At 46.7% G+C, this 25177-nt stretch overlaps 1 protein-coding gene and 1 pseudogene across 3 annotated transcripts in view; both read left to right on the top strand.

The window, feature by feature from the left end:
- The window catches only part of LOC135054872 (zinc finger protein 566-like), a 141152-nt gene extending 128713 nt beyond the window's left edge, over positions 1–12439 (top strand). For 2 of the 3 annotated variants that reach the window (XM_063958291.1, XM_063958290.1), the window contains exons 2-6: positions 2659–2792; positions 6443–6525; positions 9852–9978; positions 10100–10213; positions 11207–12439. In XM_063958291.1, the coding sequence (XP_063814361.1) occupies positions 6469–6525; positions 9852–9978; positions 10100–10213; positions 11207–12339 (1431 nt within the window). In that variant the 5' untranslated portion in view covers positions 2659–2792; positions 6443–6468 and the 3' untranslated portion in view covers positions 12340–12439. The remainder of the gene's footprint in view (positions 1–2658; positions 2793–6442; positions 6526–9851; positions 9979–10099; positions 10214–11206) is intronic. The other variant, XM_063958292.1, reaches the window with a different exon arrangement.
- Positions 12440–13820: 1381 nt separating this feature from the next.
- On the top strand, positions 13821–24550 carry LOC135057205 (coronin-1C-like; annotated as a pseudogene).
- Positions 24551–25177: the final 627 nt, after the last annotated feature.

The raw sequence follows: 25177 nt of genomic DNA, 5'->3' as shown, positions 1-25177 counted from the left end.
GCTAGGTGCTGGCTCAGCAACCACTACTGCTCTGTGGGGCACCCGATGTTCAGCGCTGCTGGCGGCTCTGCTCTTGCATTTCTGAGCAGAGCCGCCTGCTGTATCCAACAACAGTGTATTCTCCTGCACCAGACAAACAGTAAGTACCAAATATAACAAAAACCAGCTACACTTAATCTAATAGGCAATTCATGTACCTTTTTATTTGGCTGGAGGTGCTCCCGGAATTATGAGACAAACTCATCAACATATTACTAGGTGGGGATTCACCCCGAAGAAAATTCCTTTTTGGAGCACACTTTTAATAATGATTATGATCCATACAATAAGATATGAAGTATTATTTAAAACTTAACTTTTAATCTTTACCCAGTTAATATAAAGAAGGGGGAGCAGAACGAAAGCCAAAAAATAAACAAACCAAGGAAGAATTTATTTAAACAGTGTACTGAAAAAATCTACTTAATTAATAGATAATGAATAAATACCCCTTCATAACTTTTTAAAAAAAGATACTTTACATAATTTTTTGGGAAAGTATATTATAGTATGTCTTCCCCTGGTAGTGTGCAAATAGCACGCAATTGAATTAAATGTCTACCATGTAGCTCCTATATAGGGTTGTGAGATATGATATAATCTCTGAACCGGATTATTTATATCATAAATTAGTAGATATCATTGGGGGCCAGAAACACCCCTTGAACATATTCCAAAAAATCATATCAAACAAATTATTTGCAATAAATATGTAGATTGTCACCTATACTCTCACCATCTCAATTTGTACAATGCAACAATAATAATACTACATAATTTATTTATCATTGAAAATAATTCAGAAGATTAGAAAGATACGGAATAGATTTGTACAGCATATATTGTAGTTTCCCCCATCTGCTGCCCATCCTCATCCGTTGGAGCGGAGGACGGGTGAGAGTAGGATCACTACTATGCTGATGGAATTAAAGCAACAGTGTCCCCTCGTACCGCCTGCTGTAGCGCCAGAGAGGGAGCGGATTGTGTGTGCCGCGGGTAGCCGCCGCTGGAAGGTCCCTGCCGTCAACCACCATAGTGTTGTGGGCTCCCTGACCACCGGCCCCAGCCGCAGCTTTGCTCGCTACCGCCCCCTCCTCCTGCCATCCCGGAGCTGCCTGCTGAGACCATCCCGACCACAGGCTGCCGAGTTGGAACTGCCTGCAGCAGCACCCAGCCAGTGTCCAGATCACCCCCGTGTCCAGGTGAGATGTGAGCTGAGGGGGGAGAGCACCGGGAATAGGCCAGCGCTATCACTCCTCTCTCCTGTCTCCTATGTCCTGTCCCTATCCACTCTGACCTTGCCCTGTCACCATATTGTGTTTCTGTCACTCTGCTCTCCTGTCCCTTCTGTTCTGTCCTGTCCCTGCCCCATCTGTCCTGGTGCTGACACCTGTGTTCTAGCCCTGTCCATGTCACCTCTATCCTGGCTTGCCTTTTGTTCTGCCATCACTGTCCAGTCCCTGTCACCTCTTTCCTGCCCTGTCACCTCTGCCGTGGTCCTGTCCCCTCTGTCCTGTCCCTGTCACCCCGCTCTCCTGTCCCCCCTGTCCTGATCCTATGACCTCTGCCCTACCACTGTCCTGTTCCCTCAGTCCTATCACCTCTGTACTGTCCTCACTGTATCGTCTCAGTCCCCACTGTTATATCCCTGTCCCCTCTGTCTCAGCGCTATCACCTCTCTGCCCTGTCCCTATCCTCTCTGATCCTTGCCCTGTCACCTCTGTTGTGTTCCTGTCACTCCTCTCTCCTGCCCCATCTGTCCTGGTCCCTCTCCCAGTCGTCCACTATCTCTCTTGGGAGGAGGGGGGGCACCAGACAGAATCTTGCCTAGGGCATCAAATTGGCTAGGGCCGGCTCTGCCAGCGCCTCAAGTGTGGGACCCTTTCGGTAGCTCCTCACCTCTCCCGAAGCTGGGTCAGTTGGTGATCGGCGAGATAGTAAGCCATTTGCGGTTGCAGCGGGCATCGGCTCAGAGGCAGTAGCGGGCATTGGCTCGGCGGCAGTAGAGATCATCGGCAGGATTCGGCGGACATTATGGCTGTAGTGCCTCACCAGCCACTGACCTCACCGCACGCCACTGGTACTTATAGACCTCTAAGGCCCTTCTTACCGGTGCCCATCATTATCGCTCGTGAGCTGAGTAATACTCCGCTGTCTGGCTAATATCTGAGTGGTAAATTATTCCAAACTCAAATTTCTATCTCTGTGATAAGTTACGAGAGAAAATCTTCTCACCTTTCTTGTTAAACAATCCAATGAACTCCATAATATTTCTGCCCAGCACATATTGCTGTAATGCAGTGTTTCTCAACTACAAGCATCAGGTACCCCCACCAGGTCATGTTTTCAGGATCTCTGCCTGTGTAAACCGGCAGGATAATTAATAACATACCTGTACATAAATAAAGAAATACAGAAAACATGACCTGTTAGGAGTTCCTGAGGATTGAGAACACCAGCATGTAATGTAATCTTGTGTAATGTATACAGTTGATGAAGTACTTGTAATAAGTGTCCTGTATAAGGTATAATAAACCTGTGTTTGATCTGGGTCTGCAGTATGCTAATCCCTGACTGTGTTTATGGCCTATTGTAACACTGCTGCCTCTCTCCCTGTAGCCGCCTCCTCCCTGTAGCCGCCTCCTCCCTGCATCCTTAATGAGGAAAGACATTGAACAGGCTTTATCCATGCATTTGGGAGCAGCATATAGGATGCAAGAGGATCTGTCTCCTACATCAGCAGAGCAAGATTTGTAAGTCACTTTGTTATATATTTATACTTGTTATTTTATAACTACATGTGGACATTTATTTATAGAACCGTTTTATGTATAAGAAGTATATATTTTAGTTTGGGCTGTAAAGTTTTTGTGTTCTTGATATCTTAAAGAAATTCACAAGACCTCCTTAGAGAACAGCAATTGTGTGTGACCGTTAAATGGCTGGAATTCTCAGTGATGCCTGTATTCAGGATGTGGGAGGAGATTTATCAAAGCTTACGGTGCCCATACACTTGTGCGATGCCCCGCGACGCAACATCGCGGGGGAATCGCACCGGCAGTTCAGGTGCGATGAAATAACACCTGAACTGCCAAAGTGATTACCATGCGATCATGCGATAGATCGCATGGTAATCACGTGATGGGCACGTCACAGTCGAGTGGAAGCGGCCTCCAGCCGCTCCCGGCGGGTGCCCATTGCGCATCGCAGTGCGATATATTGCACGTGTTTTTAAAAACACATACGATCGCACTGCGATTCGATAAATATTAAGTGCAGCACATACTATCTTGAGACGCGAGATTCGACCAGCGTGCCCGTACATCGCGTCGCAAGGTACCTAAAATTTGCATACAATCCTTCAATTTCTCGAAGGTTAGCACCGATTATCTCACAAGTGTATGGGCACTATTAGAGAGAGAGATAAAGTACCAACCAATCCGCTTCTGACATTTTAAAGGGTGTGTTTGAAAAAAATGACAGGAGCTGATTGGTTGATACTTTACCTCTCTCTAAGCTTCGACAAAATCTCCCCCTGTATTTAAATGTCATGCATAGATTTAGCTTACGTGTTATTTATTAGTTGTTACCATTTTTTTTATATAGCACACACATTATGCAGCGCTTAACAGAGCATATTCAGTCATTCACACAGTCTCCCCTGTTCCAGTGGAGTTTACATTCTAAGGGGCAGATGTATAAAGCCCGGAGAAATGATAAGCGCAAGGTGATAACGCACCAGCCAATCAGTTTCTAACTGTCAATTTACATATTGGAGCTGATTGGCTGTTGCGTTATCACCTTGCACTTATCACTGCTTTATCACTTCTCCAGGCTTTATACATCAGCCCCAAGATTCCCTATCACCTGTACACACACACACACACACACACACACACACACACACACACACACACACACACACACACACACACACCGTAATATTTATCAGAATGCAGTATGTGCTGGGAGGAAACTGGATAACCAGGAGGAGACCTATGCAAATACAATGAGAAACATACAAACTCCACACAGTTAGGACCATGGTGGGAATTGAACTGTAGTGCACACGTATTCCTGCAGCACTTTACAGAGGATATTTGCCCATTCACATTATTCCCTGCCCCAGTGGAGCTTACAATCTGTGTTCCCTACCACACATGGTTGGCTGGTTTAAACCAAATGGTTTAAAAACAAAAAAAAAAACCACTTTTTTTATTATTTTTTTTTTATTTAATATGCTGTGACTACAGGCACAACACTGTGACTTCTTAAAAAAAAAAAAAAAAAAGCCTATTGTAAGGAAATCCCTGGTATTATTCCACATTCTTGCTGCTTGTGGTCTTCATCTAAGTAAGTAAGCTGAACCAATGCAGTAATTCACACCCAAAGCAAAGATACAGGGAGGTGAATCAGATAAGAGAGGTTCTAAATCTGCCTAGCATCAAGCTTCTCCCCCAACATTCCCATAGGACAGGAAAAAACCACAGTTAACACTCACAGTCTTAAAGAGTAAACAACACCAACACATTAAACAGGCAATACACAGAAAACACCTCATGGTTTAATCTTCATGTTTACTTCAATTCAAAACCTAATGCATTTCCCATTATTGAACAACTTCTGACTGCTCAATCATCTTCAGCTAGTGTAGAAAGAAGTTTTTCTTCTTTTGGTTTAGTTAATTCGAAGCTTCGAAACAGACTGGGAACTGAAAAGGCATCGAAACTAGTGTTTTTATTCAAAATGTTTAATGCCAGTGACGTATCCAGTGCTAATGCTTAACGCCTTCTTTTTTTGTGTTTGTGTGTTTCGCTGAAAAGTACTTTTGCATGTTTTAATATTTAGTCTAAAATTTGGTTTTATTGAAAGATTTCAAATAAATCATATCAAAGCCTAATAACGTTGGATTGTTAATGTTAGAAAGCATTCAAACATGGTTGATCAAGGTTTCTAATACATAGCAATGTTTCACAGTATTATAACAAACAGGATTACATTTTTTTCCATTGAAATGTTAATGCAAAAAAAAAAAAAATATGGTTTAAAGAAACAAACCCCCCCAAAAATAAAAATGGTTTAAACAAAAAAAGCGTTTACTTTTCTTTTTTCTTTTTTAAAAACCTGTTCTTTTTTCCAAACCTGCTACTGGGTGTAGTATGGTATGCCGGCGGCTGAGCTCCCGGCGACCAGCATACCGGCGCCGGAATCCCGACCGCCGGCATACCGACAGCGTGGCAAGCACAAATGAGCCCCTTGCGGGCTTGCTGCGCTTGCCACGCTGCGGGCACGGTGGCGCGCTACGCACACCACGCTATCTATTCTTCCTCCTTGGGGATCGTGGACCAAAAGGGAGAAAAAGTGTTGGTATGGCGGCTGTCGGGATTCCGGCGCCGGTATACTGTGCGCCGGGATCCCGACAGCCGGCAAACTGAAGACCACCCCTGCTACCACATATACAGACTAGGGTTATTTTTTTGGGGGGGAGCCAATTAACCTACCAGTAGATTTTTGGATTGTGGGTGTTGTGGGTGTTAGGGTCGTGGTGGGAATTGAACCCAAGACTTCAGCGCTGCAAAGCAGCAAACGTACATCTTAAGTAAAGGACCTGTTTTTAATGCCTTAGTATCTGGTAAAGTGGAGATATGTACTGGAGATTGGGGATTCGGCCAAGCAAGTTTGTTTTTCGGTTATAGTCTGTATTCAGATCAATGTTATTGGAATTATTTTGAACCTCTGGAAATATCAGTGTTTTAAGATGTTCAGCAATGTTCAATAGGGTTCATAGATTTCTGCAATCAGATACTTTAGGGTTCTGGAATTTTATACGCACCCAGGGGCTAATTCAGACCTGATCACTGCTGTGCGTTTTCACACAGCGGGCGATCAGGTCTGAACTGTGCATGCACCGCAGTGCACATGTGCATGCCAGAGATGCGGCTGGCATCTCAGCCCAGCGATCGCCTTTGCCTGATTGACAAGCAGAGGCGTTCGCAGGGCGGGCCGGCGGCGTTCGGCTTCCGTTTTGGGGGCGCGGTCCAGGCAACGCAGGCGTGCCTGGACCGTGCGGCAAGCGGGACGCGGCGGCGTGCGCTGCGACCCAGGACGCGACGAAAAGTCACCTGCTAGCACAGCAATGCTGCGCAGGGTAGGGACTTACTCGCCGGGTGCGCAAGCATCGCACCCATGCAAGCATCGCACCCATGAGGGGAGGGCCAGACATGCAGGCAGACTAGCCCTGTGCTGGGCGTCCCCCCATATGTCAGTGTGGCTGATCGTAGGCGTGTAAAATGTTGCACGACTACGATCAAGTCTGAATTAGGCCCCAGGTTTTGCCATGTGATTTGCATAAGGGCCTTCAATTTATGTTGTTATTGACTTATTTTTAATTAAATCTACGTAGTTTTTCACACAGATCAGAAATCCATAATGCGTTCTCAGACCAGGCTTCTAGTGAAGAAGAAAATCAGCTGGGCACACAAAAAGGTATGGTGCAACATTTATATACTATTAATATACATGTGACTGTCAGGTTAGGAAAGAAAAACCATACCTGAATCTTAGTGGACTGTAATGTGTAGTTGACTATTTTCTCTTAGGGGTATATTTATATTAAGTGCGGGTTTTTAGAAGTGCAGATGTTGCCCATAGCAACAGAGGACTCCTCAGAGCAACTCTGTAGGGCTGCCACCCGATCGTCTGAGGATACGTTTGTAAAGTTCTATCGTTTTGACACATTTGCCTCTAAGGAGGCCACTTTTGGTCGGAGAGTTCTTGGGCTCCTGCCCAGAGCCGGCCCTAACCAATATGATGCCCTAGGCAAGATTTTGGCTGGTGCCCCCTAGCACTGCTGCTAGTTCCGCCTCTGACCCTGCACCCCTTTCCCAGCACCATCACCCCTCACCCATAGCAATCCTCATTTTGGTGCTCTTAACCCCTATATGTTAAATAGTAACAGTGCGCACATTCGCCACACAGCCCAAAAAGGGGCATGATTTTGCTGGGAAGGGGCATGGACATACAATAGTACCCCCAATTCAAATTAGGCCACGCAGTAGTGCAACTTTATTCACATTTTATCATGCGATAGTGTCCCTTATTCATGTTACATCACACAGTAGTACCACTTTACCTTATATATGTTACTCCTCACAGTAGTGCCCCTCACACTCAATTGCTCCTTATTCACATTACACCACACCATATTGCTCTTTATTCACATTAGACCACACAGTAGTGCCCTTTCTATACATTACGCCACACAGTAGAGCACCTTATACACATAATGCCACACATTAGTAATGCCTCTATATACATAATGCCACACAGTAATGCCCCTTACACATGACACACATTATGTCCTTATAAACATAATGCGCCTTACACATTATGCCTACCTTTATTAATGTCCTTATACACATAATGTACCTTACACATATGCCGCACATTATTAATGCTCTTATACACATAATGACATGCACAATGTCACTTTCACATATGCCACACATTATTAGTGCCCTTATACACATAATGTCCCTATCACATATGCCGCACATTATTAATGCCCTTATACACATAATGACACGCACAATGTCACTTTCACATATGCCACACATTATTAGTGCCCTTATACACATAATGTCCCTTTCACATATGCCACACATTTTTCGTGCCCTTATACACATAAGGACACACATAATGTCCCTTTCACATATGCCGCACATTATTAGTGCCCTTATACACCTAATTACACACATAGTGCCCCGTACACATATGCCACACATTATTAATGCATTTATGGACATGACACACATTATGCCCCTTATACATATGCTGAACACTACTGCACAACCAACCCACCCGCACACAGCACTCACATGGCCGCTAACACTGTGACATCTGCCTCTGCTTGGATACAAATGTGTCCTCATACATCTTTCCTCAATACGCCATGCAGCAGGAGATGCCTGCCGTGAGTCAGCTGGCAGCTCTGCTAACTTTGGGCGCCTTTTTTGACAAAAATGTCTTATTTGCATTACTATGTGGCTATGATGCACATGCAACTTCTGCTGATTAAAATGATATGCGGCATGACTATGGGGGTCATTCCAAGTTGATCGCTAGCTGAAAATGTTCGCTGCACTGTGATGATGCAAAAAAACTGCACTTCTGCGCATGCATATGCGGCGTAATGCGCACGCGCGACGTACTTTCACAACAGCCGAAGTAGTTTCACACAAGGTCTAGCGATGTTTTTCAGTTGCACTGCTGGCCGCAGAGTGATTGACATGAAGTGGGCTTTTCTGGGTGTCAACTGACCGTTTTCAGGGAGTGATCCAAAAAACGCAGGCGTGGCTGGGCGAACGCAGGGCGTGTTTGTGCCGTCAAATCCGGAACTGAATGGTCTGAAGTGATCGCAAGCTAGGAGTAGGTCTGAAGCTACTCTGAAACTGTACAAAATTATTTTGCTGCCGCTCTGCGAACCTTTCGTTCGCTCTTCTGCTAAGATGAGATATACTCCTAGAGGGCGGCGGCTTAGCGTTTGCACGGCTTCTAAAAACAGCCAGCGAGCGATCAACTCGGAATGACCCCCTATATTCTGTGTGTGTCTGTGGCTGTATCTGCATACAAAATGCTAAATTACAGTGATTTCCAGGAATACAATGTAATGTAGCATTTCGTATGCAGATACAGCCGCAGTCACACGCAGACTATAGGCATGCTGCATATCATTTTAATCAGCAGAAGCTGCTTCTGCCCATAAGCATACCAAATGCCCTAGGCATTTGCCTATGCCTATGGCTGTCTCTGCTCCTGCCCATGATGTGTTGCGTGTTTAGGAGTTTTTCTCCTTCTGTTCTTTCCTTTCACCTTCTGTTTCCCTTGGCTTGGTTAGCAATGACTGAGGTCAGGTGAGTTATAGATGGGGAGGATCCAAGCCCAGGCGCTTTGCAGCTATAAAGTGCCAGGCTCTATACTCTACTCACTATACCCCAGTGTGAGCCAGTGTACCCCATGGATTTGGAGAAAGGGCTTTTACCAGTAAGCACAAAAAAATCCTGTTTTCTGTCCCGGTTTAGTATACGTATTATATGTATTATACAGTAGTAGAGTTTCATGGAGAGGTCTCTAAAGCAACTGGGTAAAATCCAAAAAGTGTCACGAAGGTCTTCTTTGATCATGGGGGCTCATCCCTCCCAACAAATGCAAACTGGCGCCTGGAATTGATGTACCCATTTGCCTAGCAGTCAGCACGGCAGACAATTAGGATTATTGATGTATTTACAATCGGCAGAGTTGACATACAGTACTAGCAGATTAGGTTTTTAGAGGTGAGTTCAATATCCTGCGATCTTACATTGCATGTTATGGTACGAGGTATGGGCGACATGCAGTGTGTTCCTGAACATATGATAACCTAACACCGTGCATTTTCCTGTGCACGCCCCCGTGGGGCTGTGAGGTAAAATGCCTGATGTAGGGACCGCTGCCGGTGTTCACACACCTGCACTGCCACATCACCACATTTCATTGTTAGTGTCTTGTGAAATGTTGTGGAAGCTGACCAACCTTCCCATCCCCCCAATCCAGAGGTGGGCAATAAGTGGCCCTCCAGCTGTTGTAGAACTACACATCCCAGCAATACCCTGCCATTGGTTTGCTGTTTAGCCATGCTAAAACTGTTGTAGGGCATGCTGGGATGTGTAGTTCAACAGCAGCTGGAGGGCCACTTATTGCCAACCCTTGCCCCAATCCCCATCACTCCTTGTATTGCTGGTTGTGTTATGGCACCATTTCCTGTACTTCTCTAGGAACAATGCCTGTTCGATGAGGTCGCAATTTACTTCACCAAGGAGGAGTGGGATTGTCTGAAAACAGAAGAGAAGGAGATATACAGAGAAGTCATGGTGGAGAATTACCAGACTATGGCATTTCTAGGTAAGGAAATGTCATGTCTTTCTGGACTTTGGTGTAAGCTGTAGCGTGTCTTCTGCAGACCAGGTGCAACCTGTCTGAGATATTTTATCATTGTGTTATCGCTGTCATTATGCATCTACAGGGCTGATCACTGTTAAACCTCCTTTTGTATCAGCGATTGAGCGAGGGGAAGAGCCTGTTACAAAGATGCCCCAGCAGATACACGCTCAGGAGGTTCTGAGGATCTCCAGCAGAGGTCAGTAATACACATACCATGTAGGCCTGTGCCACATGGGCTATTTATCACCCTCATCCATTCTCCTGTCGGGGAGTAGAGCATTCTCTAGGTCACAGGTTCTCAAACTCGGTCCTCAGGACCCCACACAGTGCATGTTTTGCAGGTCTCCTCACAGAATCACAAGTGAAATAATTAGCTCCACCTGTGGACCTTTTAAAATGTGTCTGTGAGTAATTAATACACCTGTGCACCTGCTGGGTTACCTGCAAAACATGCACTGTGTGGGGTCCTGAGGACCGAGTTTGAGAACCCCTGCTCTAGGTCATATAAAATGTAATAGTACTATACGTGCTCTGTCATGCAAATGTTTTCTTAAGTTGCATTCTATTTGGAAGCTGAACACCACTTAAGCAAACTGTCATGGTAAAAGCATGGCATAAAGATCCGTGATGGAGCTATATGTTGTGAAGCAGTGAAATGTACGTGCCATTATAAGTTACACTGATCAGTTTATAAGTAGAATTTGTCTATGTCTGCAAAATGACAGTTGGTCATCAGTTGTGAATGAAAAAACAATGGTGAATAGGAAAGGGTTATTTACTGTAAGGGTAGATAAGTTTATGGAATTCAGAGGTGGAGGCAGTAGAGTATCAGCTTTGACTTTTGTCTCAGCTACTACTGGGATCCTACTGCACCCATGGCATACCCACCACCCTCCAGTGACCCCCCCCAAAAATGCCCATAGAAATTGGATGGAACTCCATGCAATTCAGATCTTTGCCCCCTGGCAACATCTCTCAAGCATGCACAAAGGGAGCTTGCGCTGATGGTTTCTATGCGTCTACCACTGAAGCAACCCCTTAGTCCCAGCTCCACTATCCCCACCCACAGTGTCTCCAGGCTGTCTTTCAAGTATTGCAGTGAGAAAATCCTTATTCTGTAGACTGCTTTGTCAGAGACTTGGGACAAATGTTGCACTAATGTTGCACTGCTTCTTGTGTCCACTTACAGATAATTTATTTCTATGTGATGGATTCAAAAAGAAATGTAATCCTGAAAGACAACACATCAGTCCGCCAGCAGGCGCTGTCCGGGAATATAACAAGGGACCCACACGCAGAAGTACCCAAGTACCCATTGCCAGGAAATCTGCAGAGAAAGACACAGAGCTGTCAAACCCACATAAAGGAGAAAATGTCCCACAGTCCCTTTGGCCACACAAAGGAGAACCTGGGATAGACCATCCTGCCATATACATTACACAATCCACCGCTAATCACCCTGACACCAGAGCAACAAACTGTGTGGCAGTTATGGCTTACAGTCTCAGGGAAGTGGTTGGAAATCCTCACAATGACTCTTTACCTAGAGGCCAGACCTCAGGACAAAAGCCGGAAGGACTGTCTGAGGAGAAAGGTTGTGCTACGTCGGAAGCAGCTGTAGGGAGGCCTCCTGTAGGAAGTGAGAACTCTCTGGAATGTAATGACTGCGGCAAGTGTTTCACTCTGATAGGAAATCTTAGCAGACATCGGAAGATTCACACAAGACGTGGGATATGGCCGTGCTCTGAGTGCGGGAAAGTCTACACCAGCAACGCACAACTTGTTACGCACCTAATGTGTCACACAGGAGAGAAGCCATTTTTGTGCTCTGAATGTGGGAAATCTTTTCAGCATAGACATTGTCTAGTCATGCATTTGAAGATTCACACAGGGGAGAAGCCATTTGCGTGCAAAGAATGCGGCAAGCGTTTTAGATGTGCTTCGCACCTTTCTAGTCACATTAAGGTCCACACTGGGGAAAAGCCGTTTTCCTGTAGTGAATGTGGGAAATCTTTTCCCTATAGACCTGGTCTTGTCATTCATTTGAGGATTCACACAGGGGAGAAGCCATCTGCATGCAAAGAGTGCGGGAAGCGTTTTAGATGTGCCTCGCACCTTTCTAGACACATTAAGGTCCACACTGGGGAAAAGCCGTTTTTCTGTAGTGAATGTGGGAAATCTTTTGCCACTAACCCTCATCTTATAAGACACCAGAGGATTCACACGGGAGTGAAACCTTTCTCCTGTCTCGAGTGTGGAAGGAGTTTCACCAATGACTTTCATCTTGCCCGTCACCGGAGAGGAAAACATGGCTTGCAGTAATGGGAAACTGATCTGCGCTACAGTTTATGGCCTTTTTTTATTTTTCATACAAAGGAGACTTTTTTACTCGTATTCACTAATAAAGTATTATCGCACATCAGCATCCATCTGATTTTATTACTTATTTGCTGTTGTGTAGAGATTACACCCTACAAGTGGTTACAGCATCCATTATTCCTATTGGACCCAAAGGATAGAGAATGCATATTAGAGGGGGAGGCAGTCACTTGACCGCCTATCGGGATCCCTGCGGTCAGGATACCGACGCCGGAATCCCGACACCCGCTGACATACCGGCGGTCGGAGTCTCGACCACCGGCTGGTTACCCCTCTTGGGTGGTGGTCCACGCCACCACCCGGATGGGAATAGAACCGGTCGCCACCGGGCCCGAAGCATGGCGAGCATAGCGAGCTCGCGAGGTGATACGCTGTGCTCGCTGCCGGGATCCCGACCGCCGGGATCTTGTACTGATCCCATTAGAGGGACCTCCACAGCGATACTCTGAATTTACTATTTGATGTATGTTAATAATTACTGCTTTTAGATATATTAACTCTAAACATTGCTATACTACTGGATGCCCCTTCTTCTGGGGTTCACAATTAATTCTAGAAAGAATTCATATCTACAGTATTGAAGATCTGTCCATCTGTCTGAGAATACGTCACTTTTAAGGGTTATTGGTATAGACGCATCAAATTAATAAAAATGTATTACATTGGTCTGTGTTTACACTTCAAGGTCTATGTACTAAGCCTTGGAAAGAGATAAAGTGCACAGAGATAAAGTCCCAGCCAATCAGCTCCTAACTGTCATGTTACAGGCTGTGTTTGAAAAATTACAGGATCTGATTGGCTGGCACTCTGGTACTTTATCTCAGCATCCGGTTCATAGATCTACAGTACAAAGATAGACAGTCAGCAGGTCAACCCCGAAAGGTCGACAGGTGAAAGGTAGACAGGTTCAAAAGGTCGGGCCGCTGCAGCGATCCAGTCTGAATTAGGTCCTATGTTGTACAAGATGTTCATGTGTGGTAATAGGATGTTCTCCTAGAGGACTGCGTTACATGTTGTTGCCTTCCATTTCACAGTCTGAACAGGAAAATGGCAGACTCTCTGAAGTGTTGTGTTGATATGATAGAGATAAAAGCCATGTATGCACATTATACTATGATTAATGTTATATAACAATATCTAATACATAATATGGTACTAAAATGTTATATTACATGGCATATTCTTACAACCTACAGCTAAGATGCAAAGTGTTGAATGATCAAATAAAAAAAACAAAGTATCCACACATTAACAGGACAGATACAAGGTTTTGGGGACTACTGTGCACAGTTATTACTTTGTGTAATCAATCATGGTGGCTTGTGGTAACACTAAATCAATTTTTTTGTATGTTATTTATTGAAAGCCCGGGATCAGTGGTGGTTTAAGACAGGAAGGGCCACATGCACATGTCTCCGTGGATCATGGTGCTTGCAGTAAAAAAAAAAAAAAAAAATTTAGGGAAAAATAAAGTGCACTGAAAAATGGTCACAAACTTCAGGCTGAGCATATACAAAATTCCCTGCCCAGTATTAGATGCCTCAGCATGATAGCGCCTCTTAATATCTTTAATAATAGGGTGTGCAGTCCAGATGTATCGGTAGGGTGGATTTTACTGTGTCATAGCTGAAGTTTCAATACTGTCTTTCAGAATGTTTAATATGTAAGCTTTTCACATGAAAATCTTGGCTTATAGGGTCTCTTGCTGCATATTCCTATACAGCCACAAGATGGCAGCAGAGTCTTTTTCAATATAATAAAAGGCTAAGGCCGCCCGTCACCTCTGTTATGTGCGTCGGTGGCCATTAGAGGCCCCCACATGGACCTAATGACTCACAAGTGAAAGTGATACTTGAGGGAGATGTTACAGCATCCTATCCTGCTGCTGCTACTATTAATAATACTGACCTAACTGTTTCACACTTGCTGCATACACAGAGAGGGGGCTGGGGAGAGAGAGAGTGGGGGTAGGGGCAGATAGGTATTGGGGGGAGTGGAAAGTGGAGCAGGGGCAGATAGGGGCTGGGGGACAAAGAGAGGGCAGGAGGGTTGGGGAAAATAGGGACTAGTGAGAGGAGGGTGGGGGTAGGGGTAGATAGAGACTGGGGGGGGAGAGAGAGGTGGGAGGGGTTGGGGTAGATAGGGACTGGGGAGAGAGTGGAGTAGTCGGGACAGATAAGTAAAAAGTGAAGAGAAATGCAGATTTTTTTCAATATAGTCACGGCTGTGGTGCCGCCACCGGCCACTGCAGGGCGCTTGACGTAACTCCGTTCAGGACACAGACACACACACTCTATGTACACTACACCCCCCAACACGTACTGTCCCTATATACACTACACCCCCATCCTCTTCCATATTCTGCACCCCCACTAATGGGGTGTAGTATGGTAGGCCGGCGGTCGGGCTCCCGGCGACCGACAGTGTGGCGAGCGCAAATGAGCCCCTTGTGGGCTCGCTGCGCAGGCCACGCTGCGGGCACAGTGGCGCGATACGCGTGCCACGCTATTTTATTCTCCCTCCAGGGGGGTCGTGGACCCCCACGAGGGAGAATAAGTGTCGGTATGCCTGCTGTGGGGATCCCGACGCCAGTATACTGTGCGCCAGGATCCCGACAGCCGGCATACTGAAGACCACCCCCACTAATGCTATACACACTTAGCATGATAGAGCCCTGCCTCCCAGCAGCAGGACTTCCAGAAACCCGGCAGCTCCTGTGTAGTGACGCCCCCTATAATCCATCCTTGGTGTCCGTCATTTTGACAGGCTTTTAACTAGTTGAATATAAATCTGCTGCTGTATAGCAACTTAATACACTTCCTTTAAACTTCAGGGGTGCACATTGCTCTTAATCTCAGCAAAAACGTAAAACAACTCAAGCACAGACACCAATCAGAAATGGCTTAACAGTCATTTTAATTAGAGAGGAGTGGTCCGGATTCCTTGGAATCTGGACCGCTCCGAAAAGCGGGTATCTTAGTCCACCGTGGCTTCGGTGTTCCCGCCAGACTCAACCCCACATAGAGGCCGAAAGTCATCCTCTTGGCGTCGGGTTCTTGCTGGACTTGGAATCTTTATAAGGCACCATGCCTTGGACTTGGCGCCATTTCACACTAACGCACGCTGCTAAAAGATGTGCTATACTCTGCTATAGTGGCTGTAATGAGACTCCGGGCTCACAAGTGGATGTGTTGTGACTATGTATAGGGGGCAGGCTGCTGAAAGCTGCGCTATACTCTGCTGTAGTGGCTGTGATGAGACTCTGGACTGACAAGTGGCTGTGCTGTGACTGTGTATAGGGGGCACGCTGCATACTGCTGAAAGCTGTGCTACATTCTTTTGTAGTGGCTGTAATGAGACTCTGGACTCACAAGTGGATGTGCTGTGACTATGTATAGGGGGCAGGCTGCTGAAAGCTGCGCTATACTCTGCTGTAGTGGCTGTGATGAGACTCGGCTTACAAGTGGCTGTGCTGTGACTGTATAGGGGGCACGCTGCATACTGCTGAAAGCTGTGCTACATTCTTTTGTAGTGGCTGTAATGAGACTCTGGACTCACAAGTGGATGTGCTGTGACTATGTATAGGGGGCAGGCTGCTGAAAGCTGCGCTATACTCTGCTGTAGTGGCTGTGATGAGACTCGGCTTACAAGTGGCTGTGCTGTGACTGTATAGGGGGCACGCTGCATACTGCTGAAAGCTGTGCTACATTCTTTTGTAGTGGCTGTAATGAGACTCTGGACTCACAAGTGGCTGTGCTGTGACTGTGCATAGGAGGCACGCTGCATACTGCTGAAAGCTGCGCTGTACTCTGCTGTAGTGGCTGTAATGAGACTCTGGACCATACCTCCCAACTGTCCCGATTTTCGCGGGACAGTCCCGTTTTTTGGGGACTGTCCCGCTGTCCCACCCGCGGGCCGCAGTGTCCCGCGGTGGGTGGGGGGCAGTTGGGAGTCTCTGTCACCCGCTGCCCTGCTTAGCAGAGCAGCGGTGAATAGACGCTGTGCGCATGCGCACAGCGTCTATTCAGTGCAGACAGAGGGAGAGGAGGCATGCCAGCGGCTCACAGAGCGCTGGGCATGCCCCCTCAGTGACGAAAACGGGGGCGTGACTCGCGATCGCGGGTCCTCCCGCAAACCCCCCCCCTTTTCGTAGGCCACGCCCCCTTTCGGGAGCGCAGTACAGCAGAGACTCCGGACTCACAAATGGCTGTGCTGTGAATGTGTATGTGAGGCACGCTGCATACTGCTGAAAGCTACGCTATACTCTGCTGTAGTGGCTGTAATGAGACTCCAGACTCACAAGTGGCTGTGCTGTGACTGTGTATAGGGGCACGCATTCTGCTGTAGTGGCTGTAATGAGACTCCGGGCTCACAAGTGTCTGTGCTGTATAAGGTGACTGTGTATAGGGGGCACGCTGCACACTGCTATATGCTGCGCTGTACTCTGCTGAAGATTGTACTGGTTGGTGCGCTTTACCCTAGTGCCCTTTGTTTACGTGCATTTATAAGCCCTGTGATCCATGCAGTTTGAACTAGAGATGAGCGGGTTCGGTTTCTTTGAATCCGAACCCGCACGAACTTCACTTTTTTTTTCACGGGTCCGAGCGACTCGGATCTTCCCGCCTTGCTCGGTTAACCCGAGCGCGCCCGAACGTCATCATGACGCTGTCGGATTCTCGCGAGACTCGGATTCTATATAAGGAGCCGCGCGTCGCCGCCATTTTCACACGTGCATTGAGATTGATAGGGAGAGGACGTGGCTGGCGTCCTCTCCATTTAGATTAGATTTAGAAGAGAGAGAGAGAGAGAGATTGCTGTGATACTGTAGATTAGAAGAGAGTGCAGATAGAGTTTAGTGACTGACGACCACAGTGACCAGTGACCACCAGAGACAGTGCAGTTGTTTGTTTTATTTAATATATCCGTTCTCTGCCTGAAAAAAACGATACACAGTCACACAGTGACTCAGTCTGTGTGCACTGCTCAGCCCAGTGTGCTGCACATCAATGTATTGTATATAAAGCTTATAATTGTGGGGGAGACTGGGGAGCACTGCAGGTTGTTATAGCAGGAGCCAGGAGTACATGATAAATAATATTATATTAAAATTAAACAGTGCACACTTTTGCTGCAGGAGTGCCACTGCCAGTGTGACTAGTGGTGACCAGTGCCTGACCACCAGTATATTAGTAGTATTGTATACTATCTCTTTATCAACCAGTCTATATTAGCATCAGACACAGTACAGTGCGGTAGTTCACGGCTGTGGCTACCTCTGTGTCGGCACTCGGCAGGCAGTCCGTCCATCCATAATTGTATTATAATATATACCACCTAACCGTGGTTTTTTTTTCATTCTTTATACCGTCGTCATACTAGTTGTTACGAGTATACTACTATCTCTTTATCAACCAGTGTACAGTGCGGTAGTTCACGGCTGTGGCTACCTCTGTGTCGGCACTCGGCAGGCAGTCCGTCCAACCATAATTGTATTATATACCACCTAAACGTGGTTTTTTTTTCATTCTTTATACCGTCGTCATACTAGTTGTTACGAGTATACTACTATCTCTTTATCAACCAGTGTACAGTGCGGTAGTTCACGGCTGTGGCTACCTCTGTGTCGGCACTCGGCAGGCAGTCCGTCCAACCATAATTGTATTATAATATATACCACCTAACCGTGGTTTTTTTTTCATTCTTTATACCGTCGTCATACTAGTTGTTACGAGTATACTACTATCTCTTTATCAACCAGTGTACAGTGCGGTAGTTCACGGCTGTGGCTACCTCTGTGTCGGCACTCGGCAGGCAGTCCGTCCAACCATAATTGTATTATATACCACCTAACCGTGGTTTTTTTTTTCATTCTTTATACCGTCGTCATACTAGTTGTTACGAGTATACTACTATCTCTTTATCAACCAGTGTACAGTGCGGTAGTTCACGGCTGTGGCTACCTCTGTGTCGGCACTCGGCAGGCAGTCCGTCCAACCATAATTGTATTATAATATATACCACCTAACCGTGGTTTTTTTTTCATTCTTTATACCGTCGTCATACTAGTTGTTACGAGTATACTACTATCTCTTTATCAACCAGTGTACAGTGCGGTAGTTCACGGCTGTGGCTACCTCTGTGTCGGCACTCGGCAGGCAGTCCGTCCATCCATAATTGTATTATAATATATACCACCTAACCGTGGTTTTTTTTTCATTCTTTATACCGTCGTCATACTAGTTGTTACGAGTATACTACTATCTCTTTATCAACCAGTGTACAGTGCGGTAGTTCACGGCTGTGGCTACCTCTGTGTCGGCACTCGGCAGGCAGTCCGTCCAACCATAATTGTATTATAATATATACCACCTAACCGTGGTTTTTTTTTCATTCTTTATACCGTCGTCATACTAGTTGTTACGAGTATACTACTATCTCTTTATCAACCAGTGTACAGTGCGGTAGTTCACGGCTGTGGCTACCTCTGTGTCGGCACTCGGCAGGCAGTCCGTCCAACCATAATTGTATTATAATATATACCACCTAACCGTGGTTTTTTTTTCATTCTTTATACCGTCGTCATACTAGTTGTTACGAGTATACTACTATCTCTTTATCAACCAGTGTACAGTGCGGTAGTTCACGGCTGTGGCTACCTCTGTGTCGGCACTCGGCAGGCAGTCCGTCCATCCATAATTGTATTATATACCACCTAACCGTGGTTTTTTTATACCACCTAACCGTGGCAGTCCGTCCATAATTGTATACTAGTATCCAATCCATCCATCTCCATTGTTTACCTGAGGTGCCTTTTAGTTCTGCCTATAAAATATGGAGAACAAAAAAGTTGAGGTTCCAAAATTAGGGAAAGATCAAGATCCACTTCCACCTCGTGCTGAAGCTGCTGCCACTAGTCATGGCCGAGACGATGAAATGCCAGCAACGTCGTCTGCCAAGGCCGATGCCCAATGTCATAGTACAGAGCATGTCAAATCCAAAACACCAAATATCAGAAAAAAAAGGACTCCAAAACCTAAAATAAAATTGTCGGAGGAGAAGCGTAAACTTGCCAATATGCCATTTACCACACGGAGTGGCAAGGAACGGCTGAGGCCCTGGCCTATGTTCATGGCTAGTGGTTCAGCTTCACATGAGGATGGAAGCACTCAGCCTCTCGCTAGAAAACTGAAAAGACTCAAGCTGGCAAAAGCACCGCAAAGAACTGTGCGTTCTTTGAAATCCCAAATCCACAAGGAGAGTCCAATTGTGTCGGTTGCGATGCCTGACCTTCCCAACACTGGACGTGAAGAGCATGCGCCTTCCACCATTTGCACGCCCCCTGCAAGTGCTGGAAGGAGCACCCGCAGTCCAGTTCCTGATAGTCAGATTGAAGATGTCAGTGTTGAAGTACACCAGGATGAGGAGGATATGGGTGTTGCTGGCGCTGGGGAGGAAATTGACCAGGAGGATTCTGATGGTGAGGTGGTTTGTTTAAGTCAGGCACCCGGGGAGACACCTGTTGTCCGTGGGAGGAATATGGCCGTTGACATGCCAGGTGAAAATACCAAAAAAATCAGCTCTTCGGTGTGGAGGTATTTCACCAGAAATGCGGACAACAGGTGTCAAGCCGTGTGTTCCCTTTGTCAAGCTGTAATAAGTAGGGGTAAGGACGTTAACCACCTCGGAACATCCTCCCTTATACGTCACCTGCAGCGCATTCATAATAAGTCAGTGACAAGTTCAAAAACTTTGGGTGACAGCGGAAGCAGTCCACTGACCAGTAAATCCCTACCTCTTGTAACCAAGCTCACGCAAACCACCCCACCAACTCCCTCAGTGTCAATTTCCTCCTTCCCCAGGAATGCCAATAGTCCTGCAGGCCATGTCACTGGCAAGTCTGACGAGTCCTCTCCTGCCTGGGATTCCTCCGATGCATCCTTGCGTGTAACGCCTACTGCTGCTGGCGCTGCTGTTGTTGCCGCTGGGAGTCGATGGTCATCCCAGAGGGGAAGTCGTAAGCCCACTTGTACTACTTCCAGTAAGCAATTGACTGTTCAACAGTCCTTTGCGAGGAAGATGAAATATCACAGCAGTCATCCTACTGCAAAGCGGATAACTGAGTCCTTGACAACTATGTTGGTGTTAGACGTGCGTCCGGTATCCGCCGTTAGTTCACAGGGAACTAGACAATTTATTGAGGCAGTGTGCCCCCGTTACCAAATACCATCTAGGTTCCACTTCTCTAGGCAGGCGATACCGAGAATGTACACGGACGTCAGAAAAAGACTCACCAGTGTCCTAAAAAATGCAGTTGTACCCAATGTCCACTTAACCACGGACATGTGGACAAGTGGAGCAGGGCAGGGTCAGGACTATATGACTGTGACAGCCCACTGGGTAGATGTATGGACTCCCGCCGCAAGAACAGCAGCGGCGGCACCAGTAGCAGCATCTCGCAAACGCCAACTCTTTCCTAGGCAGGCTACGCTTTGTATCACCGCTTTCCAGAATACGCACACAGCTGAAAACCTCTTACGGCAACTGAGGAAGATCATCGCGGAATGGCTTACCCCAATTGGACTCTCCTGTGGATTTGTGGCATCGGACAACGCCAGCAATATTGTGTGTGCATTAAATATGGGCAAATTCCAGCACGTCCCATGTTTTGCACATACCTTGAATTTGGTGGTGCAGAATTTTTTAAAAAACGACAGGGGCGTGCAAGAGATGCTGTCGGTGGCCAGAAAAATTGCGGGACACTTTCGGCGTACAGGCACCACGTACAGAAGACTGGAGCACCACCAAAAACTACTGAACCTGCCCTGCCATCATCTGAAGCAAGAAGTGGTAACGAGGTGGAATTCAACCCTCTATATGCTTCAGAGGTTGGAGGAGCAGCAAAAGGCCATTCAAGCCTATACAATTGAGCACGATATAGGAGATGGAATGCACCTGTCTCAAGTGCAGTGGAGAATGATTTCAACGTTGTGCAAGGTTCTGATGCCCTTTGAACTTGCCACACGTGAAGTCAGTTCAGACACTGCCAGCCTGAGTCAGGTCATTCCCCTCATCAGGCTTTTGCAGAAGAAGCTGGAGGCATTGAAGAAGGAGCTAACACGGAGCGATTCCGCTAGGCATGTGGGACTTGTGGATGCAGCCCTTAATTCGCTTAACAAGGATTCACGGGTGGTCAATCTGTTGAAATCAGAGCACTACATTTTGGCCACCGTGCTCGATCCTAGATTTAAAGCCTACCTTGGATCTCTCTTTCCGGCAGACACAGGTCTGCTGGGGTTGAAAGACCTGCTGGTGACAAAATTGTCAAGTCAAGCGGAACGCGACCTGTCAACATCTCCTCCTTCACATTCTCCCGCAACTGGGGGTGCGAGGAAAAGGCTCAGAATTCCGAGCCCACCCGCTGGCGGTGATGCAGGGCAGTCTGGAGCGACTGCTGATGCTGACATCTGGTCCGGACTGAAGGACCTGACAACGATTACGGACATGTCGTCTACTGTCACTGCATATGATTCTCTCAACATTGATAGAATGGTGGAGGATTATATGAGTGACCGCATCCAAGTAGGCACGTCACACAGTCCGTACTTATACTGGCAGGAAAAAGAGGCAATTTGGAGGCCCTTGCACAAACTGGCTTTATTCTACCTAAGTTGCCCTCCCACAAGTGTGTACTCCGAAAGAGTGTTTAGTGCCGCCGCTCACCTTGTCAGCAATCGGCGTACGAGGTTACATCCAGAAAATGTGGAGAAGATGATGTTCATTAAAATGAATTATAATCAATTCCTCCGCGGAGACATTGACCAGCAGCAATTGCCTCCACAAAGTACACAGGGAGCTGAGATGGTGGATTCCAGTGGGGACGAATTGATAATCTGTGAGGAGGGGGATGTACACGGTGATATATCGGAGGGTGAAGATGAGGTGGACATCTTGCCTCTGTAGAGCCAGTTTGTGCAAGGAGAGATTAATTGCTTCTTTTTTGGGGGGGGTCCAAACCAACCCGTCATATCAGTCACAGTCGTGTGGCAGACCCTGTCACTGAAATGATGGGTTGGTTAAAGTGTGCATGTCCTGTTTTGTTTATACAACATAAGGGTGGGTGGGAGGGCCCAAGGATAATTCCATCTTGCACCTCTTTTTTCTTTTCTTTTTCTTTGCATCATGTGCTGATTGGGGAGGGTTTTTTGGAAGGGACATCCTGCGTGACACTGCAGTGCCACTCCTAGATGGGCCCGGTGTTTGTGTCGGCCACTAGGGTCGCTAATCTTACTCACACAGCTACCTCATTGCGCCTCTTTTTTTCTTTGCGTCATGTGCTGTTTGGGGAGGGTTTTTTGGAAGGGACATCCTGCGTGACACTGCAGTGCCACTCCTAGATGTGCCCGGTGTTTGTGTCGGCCACTAGGGTCGCTAATCTTACTCACACAGCTACCTCATTGCGCCTCTTTTTTTCTTTGCGTCATGTGCTGTTTGGGGAGGGTTTTTTGGAAGGGACATCCTGCGTGACACTGCAGTGCCACTCCTAGATGTGCCCGGTGTTTGTGTCGGCCACTAGGGTCGCTAATCTTACTCACACAGTCAGCTACCTCATTGCGCCTCTTTTTTTCTTTGCGTCATGTGCTGTTTGGGGAGGGTTTTTTGGAAGGGCCATCCTGCGTGACACTGCAGTGCCACTCCTAGATGGGCCCGGTGTTTGTGTCGGCCACTAGGGTCGCTAATCTTACTCACACAGCTACCTCATTGCGCCTCTTTTTTTCTTTGCGTCATGTGCTGTTTGGGGAGGGTTTTTTGGAAGGGACATCCTGCGTGACACTGCAGTGCCACTCCTAGATGGGCCCGGTGTTTGTGTCGGCCACTAGGGTCGCTTATCTTACTCACACAGCGACCTCGGTGCAAATTTTAGGACTAAAAATAATATTGTGAGGTGTGAGGTATTCAGAATAGACTGAAAATGAGTGTAAATTATGGTTTTTGAGGTTAATAATACTTTGGGATCAAAATGACCCCCAAATTCTATGATTTAAGCTGTTTTTTAGTGTTTTTGGAAAAAAACACCCGAATCCAAAACACACCCGAATCCGACAAAAATAATTCGGTGAGGTTTTGCCAAAACGCGGTCGAACCCAAAACACGGCCGCGGAACCGAACCCAAAACCAAAACACAAAACCCGAAAAATTTCAGGCGCTCATCTCTAGTTTGAACCAAGCTGCAAATTTTAAAAATAAAAAATCTCTCTAAGGACTGCACTGTCATGATATGGCAGATTCCGAAGAAAGGCCTGACCCTGCCACTCACAGAACTTGTGGTAGTGTTGAAAGGAACATTCCAAGAGGGTAGGCATTACAACATGTCATCCGGCAGCCCAGAACGTTCTCCTCAGTGCAGGGTGTGATAATGTTGTCATCATCTGGAATGTGGGCACAGGCGAGGCACTTATCAACCTGGAGGATATGCACTATGATACAGTGCCAGCTGGAGCTGTAATGGCAGCCACATCTGTACTGCCTCCAAAGACGAGAAGCTGCATGTAATTGATCCACGCAAGATGGAAGTGGAGAAGAATAAAGCTCATGAAGGTGCCTGACCAATGAGAGCAATGTTTTTGTCTGTTGGCAGCATCTTTACAACAGGATTCAGTCGTAGGAGTGAGCGACAATTCGCTCTGTGGAACCCGAAAAGTATGCACCACATGAAATGGATACTCTCAATTTGAGTATTGCTACCTTTTTATGACCCGGACACTAATATCATTTACTTATGTGGGAAGGGTGACAGTAGTATTCGGAATTTTTAGATCACAGATGAGTCCTCTTATGTACATTCAGCAGCAAGGAACCACAGCGAGGGATGGGTTACATGCCAAAGTGGTGACTGGATGTCAACAAGTGTGAGATTGCAAGATTCTACAAACTACACAAGAGGAAATATGAGCCAATTATCATGACTGTGCCCGGGAAGTCAGATCTTTTTAAAGATGATTTGTATCCAGATTCAGCTCATAGATCACTAGCCATGCACCATAGAGTAGAAAACGGGGGAGTGGCTCGCAATCGCAGTATTACCATGAAGCCACACCCCTTTTTCATGGGCGCATGGCTTCACTGTGCAGAGGAGTCCTGGGTTCCTCCTCAATGATGTTGGGAGGTATGCTACACGGCTCCTTATAGGAACAGGAGAGAGAGAGAGAGAGACACAGACAGACAGACAGACAGACAGACAGACAGACAGACAGACAGACAGACAGTGTCGGGGAAGAGAGGGAGAAAGAGAGGAGCACGAAAAAATGGGAGAGGGAGGTCAGGGAGAGAGAGAGAGTTTCATGGAAAAAGAGGGAATGAGATAAAGAGACAGAAGTGAGGAGAGAGGGTGTCAGAGAGACAGAGAGAGAACGGGGAAGAAGAACAGAGCGGGAGGGGAGCGAGCATGTTAGGGAGGGAGGTAGGGAGAGAGAAAGAGAGAGGAGCAAAAGAGAATGAGTTTCAGGGAGTTAAAGAGAATGAGATATAGTGTGTGTCAGGGAGGGAGGGAGAGAGAGAGAGAATGTCAGGGAGAGAAAGAGTGTCAGAGAGGGAGAGAGAGTGATAATGGCAGGGAGAGAGAGAAAGACAGTGTCAGAGAGAGAGATAAAGTGTGTGAGAGAGAGAGAGAGAGAGAGAGAAAGAAAGAAAGGGGGCAGTATCAGGCAGAGAGAGGGAGACAGTGCCAGAGAGAGACAGTGTCATGGAGAGAGGGAGAGAGAGGCGGGGGGGGGGGGGGGTACAA

This window comes from Pseudophryne corroboree, chromosome 3 (genome assembly GCF_028390025.1).
Source record: "Pseudophryne corroboree isolate aPseCor3 chromosome 3, aPseCor3.hap2, whole genome shotgun sequence".
NCBI lineage: Eukaryota > Metazoa > Chordata > Amphibia > Anura > Myobatrachidae > Pseudophryne > Pseudophryne corroboree.
This window is presented reverse-complemented; position numbering and strand designations above follow the sequence as displayed.